The sequence below is a fragment of the Portunus trituberculatus genome, chromosome 39 (assembly GCF_017591435.1).
Source record: "Portunus trituberculatus isolate SZX2019 chromosome 39, ASM1759143v1, whole genome shotgun sequence".
NCBI classification, from domain to species: Eukaryota; Metazoa; Arthropoda; class Malacostraca; order Decapoda; family Portunidae; genus Portunus; species Portunus trituberculatus.
Genome location: NC_059293.1, coordinates 6,196,919 through 6,205,238, shown reverse-complemented (window position 1 = coordinate 6,205,238; position 8,320 = coordinate 6,196,919). Strand labels below are relative to the sequence as shown.

Here is an 8,320-nt window from a genome sequence, read left to right as displayed (position 1 = left end):
CCCCACACCTGTCACAACCTCGACATCCTCATCAACTCTGACTCCATGACAGCCATCGATCGCCTCATTGTGCAAGCCAAACAATGAAAACATTAGCCTGACACACTCCATCATTACCACAGCCAAGGCCATTCACCATGCAGGAAGAACAATCTCCATCAATTGGGTTCCTTCCCAAGTTGGGATCTCAAGCAACGAGAAGGCAGACTTCTTTGCAATACAAGCGGCTCAACGCTCGTCAGTGAGCCTTGTAATCCCAAGAACCCACCAACAACTAAGAGAGAAGGCAAGACAACACCTGAAGGGGAGGCAACTACAACAGCAGAGAGAGGCCGAGCGTGGAGGCATCAGTGTCAGCGCTCGATGGCTAGGTGAGGTAGCTGACGAGGACACACGGCTACTACGCCGAGCCGAAAGCCGACGATGTGAGGTAGTGAGAGCGAGAATCTGCTTAGGCTACCCTTATACCTGGCAACTGAGAATTGCAACACCAGAACGAGGAAGATGGACATACTCTTGAACACTACTTGAGAGACTGTGTGCGAGTGACATCATTAAGACAGAAGTGCAGTGAACCAAACCCCACACTTGTTATCCTTGCTAAACACTTTCTTAAGATACTCCCAGAAACACTGAGTCCTTACCCAAAGTTCTGTAATATCGCCTGAATGGACAGTACCTCATTTATTTCAATGTATATTATGTAAAGTGTCAAATCAACATTTAATTTATCTAACACATCAGTATTTTTTTTTTTTCGACACCAACGTCGTCAGTGTATATATACATCAACACACACACAGTAAACTTTAAAATATAACCTCACAAAAATGACGCGACTGGCCTGTGGGGCAATAATCAGTCTCTTTCACATGTATGATTATTTCATCTAGTGAATAAAAGTTATGAATCTAAATCTGAATCTCTCTCTCTCTCTCTCTCTCTCTCTCTCTCTCTCACACACACACACACACTACACCGCGTAGTGTAGTGGTTAGCACGCTCGACTGACAATCGAGAGGCCCTGGTTCGAGTCCCGGTAAGCGCAGAGGCAAATGGGCAAGCCTCTTAATGTGTGGCCCCTGTTTACCTAGCAGTAAAATAGGTACTGTGGTGTTCGGTAGCTGTCGGGACAGTACAGCCACGAAGGTGAAGGTTCTTCATAGAAACACGTACTAACTGCAGTAGCTGTATTCAGGCAGAGGAACACAGAGAAAGCCTTGGAAGGACCCCCGTACGCGTGCCTGCCTTGGAGACGCCAGCAAGACTGAGGCTTAAGTAGGGTTGCCAGGCGTACGATAATCAGAGGTACAGGGAATACATATGATACATTACATTACATACCTACACCCCCCTCCCCCCTCACGCTCGTAGCACTGTCTCGAGCGGAACTCTTTTCCATGAGCCGCTGGGAACGACGTGGGGCAACTGGGGGAGCAAGTAAAGCAGACGGACTTTTCTCGTCTGACCAAGGGACCACAGGGATATGGTGGGAGGATCATCACCATGGGGCGGCACTGGGCGCAGGAGACGGCGGTTGCGTCGCCAGACACGTCCGCTGGGGAGACGAACATCATATTCCCTTTTCCTGTTGCAGCCCATGACCACACCGACCTTATCCCAGCGGAGAGACACAGGGTCCTGGATGCGGACTGTGGCTCTTATGCACAGTTTGGGGAGGGGCCTGGCGTGCTGGTCATAATGAGCCTGCACCTGTTCAGCTCGGGCGGTAGCGCGGCGGTCGCATTCTTCCGTCTTGGTCTGCCAGTCTGTGGAGAAGGACTCTGGGTGGGCAGGGACGCAGGACCGAAGAAGGTGGCCATAGAGGTGTTGCGAAGGGGACCGTCCTGTATAGTTGGGAGAGTTACGCAGCTCCAGGAGACCTCTGGCAAACTCCTCCGTATCAATGTTGCCGGAGGGGGCTGTCTTCAAGATGAGATGCTTCACCGACTTGACAGCCGCCTCAGCATGGCCATTAGACTGGGGATAGTGCGGCGAAGTCACTATGTGGTGAACACCCCAGCGCTCCATGAAGTTCTGGAAGTCTGCACTGGGAAACTGGGGCCCGCCATCAGTGCGGAGACGGAGGGGGACACCCACTTCCCGGAAATAGCGGCAGAACATCTGGATGGTGCGTGTGGCTGTGGTGTCCGCACCACATGGGACGATCACAGGCCATCCCGAGAGTCTGCCCGCAATGACAAGAAAGGACTTGCCAGCGACTATGAAGAAGTCTGCGGAGACGGACTCAAAGGGCCTGGATGGGTTCTCGTCGCACATCAGGGGTTCCTGTTGTTGGCTCGGCTGGAGGACTTGACATGGTTCACAGGCACGAACAGTATTGGCGATGTCAGAGTCAATGCCAGGCCAGAAAACAGTCTGCCTCGCCCGACGGCGTGTGGCTTCCACACCACGGTGGCTGTCATGGAGACGAGCAAGGGTGCGGCGGCGGAAAGCTACGGGAACCACGATCCTCTGGCCATAAAGGACAAGCTCCCCATCTGCGTAGAGGTGATCGCGGAGCTTCCAGTAGGGAAGTAGGGAACTGTGGGGCTCGTACCGGTTGGACGGGAAGCCAGATGTCACGCAGGCGGTGAGGTGGGCATATGACGGGTCTGCCCTCGCTGCTGCTCTGAACTCCTGGAGCGTCCGATCAGCGTCATGGTGTGGTGTGTTTTGGTCGGAGCCTTCAGCTTTGGCAGCTACGACACACAACAGGTGGGCAGTGGCAGCAGTGCACGCCATCTCGTCCTCAGGAGTGGGGTGGCTGACTGGGGCTCTCGACAGAGCATCTGGGATGCGTAGCAACTTCCCAGCGCGCCATACGGCTGTGAAGAGGTAGGGCGAGATTTTCTCCTTCAGACGTTGGAGACGGGGATTCTCGATCGCGTCCAAAGTGTAGGCATTCAGGATCGGGACCAGTGGCCTATGGTCCGTCATCAGCGTGAAGTGCTGTAGGCCTATGAGGTGGAGCCGACACTTGGACATGGCCCATACAACGGCAAGCAGCTCAAGCTCAATGGTGGCGTAGCGCGTCTCAGCGTCAGTGAGGAAGCGTGAGCCACATTGAACTAGTCGTGTGCATCCTTGGCCGTGATCTTGTAGGAGAGCGTACCCAATCCCATGAAGGCGGGAGGCATCCGTCTGGAGGATGACTGGTAACGCTCGATCAACGTGGGCCAGAACAGGAGGCTGGAGAAGCACCGTCTTGACATGGTTGAAGGCTTCATCATGGTCCGCTGTCCAAGTGAACGTCCGTTTAGGGCTCAAGAGAGGGCGAAGAAGCTGGGCTGGGCTGCTATGTCCGGGGTGAACTCTGACAGCTGGTTCACAAGGCCCATAAAGGAGCGGAGGTCAGTCAAGTTCGCGGGCGTAGGAAAGTCTCGGATTTCACTGACGCGGTCTTCGCCTGCAGAGATGCCAGAGGGGGGAGGTGTTAAAATAAGGCGCCACAACATCAGCGGTCATTTGGCTCCGCTACGAAATGTTAAAAAGACATCGTAAAATTAAAAAGACCGTAAAAAAAATAATAAATAAATAAATAAATAAAAGCAATTAAAAACTACAAAACTAAAAACAAAGTAAAATTCTGAGATCAAAACTAACTAAAATACAGTATACAATAAAAGTAATAAAAAATTAAAATACATATAATATAATCAAATAAAATTCACAGCTTTGGGAGAAGGCCAGCTTCTCTCAAAACACGAAAAACATCATGGCCCTGGGCCAGGCACTCTGGTCCAAGGACCTTTGAGATATAATAGACACCGCTATCTCCACTGCGACAGCGGTAGAGGTAGCGGTGTCTTAAGTCAGTCAAACTAGGGCACTCCACTAGGAGGTGCCGAACCGTTAGCGGCACCAAGCAGTCATCACAGTAAGGTTGAGGGTCCCTGGTCAACAGGAACTTATTTTGTAAGGTACGTGTGACCTATACGCAGTCGCGCCAATAAAGTCTATGCTCGGCGATCCCGGATATGGGTGTATGTCCACTGAGGGATAGAGGAAGTAGTGAGCTCTCCCATTTTCGAAGTTGCTACCCCCGTTAGCCATCTCCTCTGCCAAATTGCTGCAACTGCCTCACGAATTAGAGGAAATACATCTCGAAACGGAACAGGGCAGGAGATGGAGCGCGACTTGCTGCCTCTTTAGCGAGGCGGTCTGCGTGTTCATTCCTGGAACACCAACGTGACCAGGGACCCAACAGAACCCAACACGATATCCTCTTCTGGTAAGTAGGTATAGCCACTCTAGGGCTGATAAAACCAATGGGTTAAGGAGATAGTGGAAGAGAGCAGTAAGAGCACTGCGAGTCACTAAAAATTGTAAAAGACGAAACCGGGAGAGTAAAAATGATCTGTAAAGCTAAGACTATGGCAGACAGCTCTGCAGTGAAAACGGATGCCACTGCAGGAAGGCTGCCACATCGATAAAAAGAGGGAAAAACACTAAATCCAACGCCTGCGTCGGATTTGGAACCATCAGTAAAAACAGGGATATCATCAGAATGCATAAAAACCGTCTGTGGGACAAAGCTGGCAGAAAATCCTTTTTGCCATCCATGGCAGGAGGGCATAATGAGGTAACAGGAAGCTGCCAATAACCAACTCGGGGGAGCCGGAAAGAGTTCACAGGAGTGGGGTCGATAGATAACTCTGACATGAGATTTGCAACTCGTAGGCCAAAAGGTTTAGGGAGACTCGGTCGAGTGACATACGCCTGCAAGCGCGAGTCCCGCAACATTGACACACAGGGGACAGAATCAGGAAGACGGTGGGTGCAAAACCAACCCCGGAGCATCGAAGACTGGCGCCGGAGGTCGAGCGGCCAGAAACCAGCATCCACTAGAAGGCTAGGTATTGGAGATGTCCTAAATGCACCCGTAGCCAAGCGGACCCCAGCATAATACACGGGGTCAAGCGTGCGTAGTCGTGCATCCGTTGCGGATGAGTAGATCTCACAGCCGTATTCCAGCTTCGGAAGTATGAGTGTACGGTGAAGCAGCAGCAACGTGTCCCTGTCCGCACCCCAAGAGGTGTGACTTAAAACCCGAAGAAGGGATAATGCCTGCCGACAAGACGCCTTAAGAGAACGGAAATGGGGAACCCAGGTGAGACGGTTGTCAAATAAAGGCCAAGATATCGAGTCGCCTCCACGCATGAGAGGCGTCTATTGGCGAGGTATAAATCAGGGTCTGGATGGACACCACGGTTGCGACAAAATGCATAGCTACGGTCTTCGAGGTGGAGAATCGAAAACCGTTCATGTTGGCCCAACTGGACACCCTATTGATCGCCAGTTGGAGCTTGCGCTCAATCAGTGACATCCTAGCAGCAGCAAAAGAAATACATAAATCATCAACATATAAGGAGCTGTGAATGCCATCTGGGAGAGTATCAATAACACCATTTATGGCGACTGCAAATAATGTAACACTAAGAATACTTCCTGTGGGACACCGTCATTTAGAGCAGTAGCCTCAGAGAGAACACTCCCACTCGAACCCGTAAAAACGTCTGGATAAAAACTGCTGGATAAAATAGGAAGGTGGCCACGAAGGCCAAAATTAAACAAAGACTGTAAAATGCCATGACACCAAGCCGTGTCGTAGGCCTTCTCCAGGTCAAAAAGACTGTTACTTGATGGTGGTGATTAGCGAAGGCCTCACAAATGGAAGACTCTAGGGATAAAAGAGCATCAGTAGTAGACCTCATCTTTCGGAAGCCGTACTGTACCGATGACAAGTACTTCCCTCTCCAAGTACCACATGAGTCTTACATTTACCATCTTTTCTAACACTTTACAAATGCAGGATGTCAAAGATATAGGACGGTAGTTCGTAGCCTGGAGATTATCTTTCCCAGGCTTCGGAAATGGGAGAACCACTGCCACAGCCCAAGAAGATGGAAAGTCACCGGTATGCCAAATCATATTATAAAGATTTAAAAGAAAGTTAAAAGCAGTGTCAGACATGTGGCGCAAGAAGGCATAAGGTATATCATCTGGCCCAGGAGAAGAGTCATGACACTGGGACAAAGCAGTCCGCAACTCGGAAGCAGAGAAAGGGACATTATAAGACTCCCCTCCAGCCGAAGAAAAGTTTATGCCGAGAGATTCCATTCTCTGGCGGTGACGTGCGCCCGGAGCTGCAGGATGCCTCGGGGAAACACTGGCAAAGTGCTCTGCGAAGAGGTCGGCGACATTCCTAGGGTCTGCCACCGTTCGCCCAGCAGACAACAAAATTGGTGGGGAAGGAGCAGAATACTTCCCAGCAATTCGGCGGACTTTGTTGAAGACATCCGTAAGAGGGGTGCGGACGTTTATGGAAGAGACATAGGCTTTCCACGAGGCTCTTTGTGCCTCTTTCAAAACGCGGCGGGCCCGAGCTCGGCAGCGCCGAAAAGCTTCCAGGCACTGCGGGTCCCCACGATGTCGCCGGAGACGAGAGAAAGCTGCCCGTTTCTCTTTCACCGCTGCAGTGCATGCTGCGTTCCACCAAGGAACGGACGCTTAGTAAAGCGACCTGACGTCCTAGGGATTGTCTGAAGCGCTAAAGAAATTAAAAATCGGTAAAATAATCAACAGCCTCAGCACAAGTAGAAAAGTCAGCCAGCGGACGGATAAAAGAGCTAAGGTCTGTGAATCGACGCCAATCTGCCTTATCTAAAACCCAGCGTGGGGACCGGGACTGTGGCTCCGAGTTCACAGATTCCAATAAAATCGGAAAGTGGTCACTACCGTGTAAATCCGGTAAGACTCGCCAATTAAAATCGAGGAAAGAATTAGATGTACAAAGAGAAAGATCGATAGCTGTAAAAGTCCCAGTAGGACTGTGGAAATGTGTAACATCCCCAGAATTTAAAACCTCTAATCCCTCATCCTCAATAAAAGAACCGATTAAAACCCCACGCAGATTACTAGCACCTTCATCCCACCGTGGGTGACGGCCATTAAAATCTCCCAACAAAAAGGCAGAGTCAAGCTCACCCCTGGAGACAGGAAGCCGAGAAGGGAGATATAAACTGCAAATGGTGTACAGTCGTTCCATAAAGACCTTAACAGCAACCACCTGAAGGGGAGAGTTAAGTTGTAACGGGATAACAGGTATATCCTGACGGACTAGAATAGCTGTGCCACCGTGGTGGCCCTGGTCAGGGAAAGGAGTACTAAAAAAGGCACGATAGCCAGGAGGACTAGAATAAGTATTATCACCTAGCATAGTCTCTTGTAGAGCTACACAGACTGGAGAGAACTCCGACAGCAAAGCTCGGAGTTTCCCCCACGAGGCGCGAAGGCCTCTACAGTTCCACTGTAGAAGCTTGAAGATGACTATTTGGGTGCAGTGGACGGGCGAGCCTTTTGAAGGCTGCCCGTGACTCACCTGACTAGAAATAATCAACCGACGAGAAGACACCGAGAATTGGGATGTGCCGGGTCCTTGGACCGCTGCCTTTCGGCTTCCGGTGAGTGATGCGAACCATCATCACTCCTACCGGTCCTCGGAGGACGAGGTCAGGCTGGACTGCACTTTTGACACAGCGGGTCCACGAGGGACGGCTGTGACAATATCATCGGACGTCTCCATGCTAAGACCGTCCTCATCACAAGAAGCCCGATCTGAGACGGAGGCGTCACAGGAGGCTGGACAGAAACTACTGGAGCTACCATTGCAGAGCGGTCCCTGGAGGACTCACGACCGTGTGCACCGGGAGAAACCTTAGATTGCTTAGGCTGAGCTAAATCTATCGACTCCGCAGAGCCGCGGTGCCGTTTGGTCATGCCCTTCAAAGGCTTAGGCGATACAGGAGGCAAATGGACATCAACTACATGGGTAACTTTGGTCAAGTCCGTATTATTCTCGTCGCTTCTTACAGGTGACTCAACTGAGTCATCAGACAAAAGGCAAACCTATTGGCCAAATGAACAGGACCACCCGCCCCAACAGAGCGAGAGGTAGCAGAAGGGTTGTCTTTGGACCGGCAGACTCAACTGAAGAGCGAGCGGCCAATGAAGCATAGGATGTCGCACCAGTACCGTCCTTCTGGCGGTACAGGAGTTCACGGCGGGCGCTACCGAGGCTGATAAACTGACTATTAGCAAGCTGTAGAATGTCCTGCTCCAGGCGATACCTAGGGCATTGCCTGGAACGTACCTGGTGAGCATCACGGCAATGAAACAATAAGCAGCAGCATTGCAATGCTCCTCAGAATGTGAGTCTAGTGCAGAGCAATTACCACATCGGGAAGCTTCTTACAGGAGCTTTTGCCGTGACCGTAGCCATAGCATGAGAAACACTGAAGAGGACGAGAAACAAAGC

General features: G+C 51.1%; 1 protein-coding gene and 1 non-coding gene across 2 annotated transcripts; one reads left to right on the top strand and one right to left on the bottom strand.

Annotated features, from left to right (window-relative positions):
- Positions 1-353: 353 nt before the first annotated feature.
- LOC123515735 lies at positions 354-3,405 on the bottom strand. Its single transcript, XM_045274589.1, has 2 exons — positions 1,470-3,405; positions 354-535 (listed from the first exon to the last, which is right to left on the bottom strand). Exons 1-2 carry the CDS (start codon positions 2,986-2,988, stop codon positions 354-356), a joined length of 1,701 nt encoding a protein of 566 aa, XP_045130524.1. The 5' UTR covers positions 2,989-3,405.
- On the top strand, positions 981-1,054 carry Trnav-gac. Its single transcript has one exon. It is a non-coding gene; the product is annotated as a tRNA-Val (tRNA).
- Positions 3,406-8,320: the final 4,915 nt, after the last annotated feature.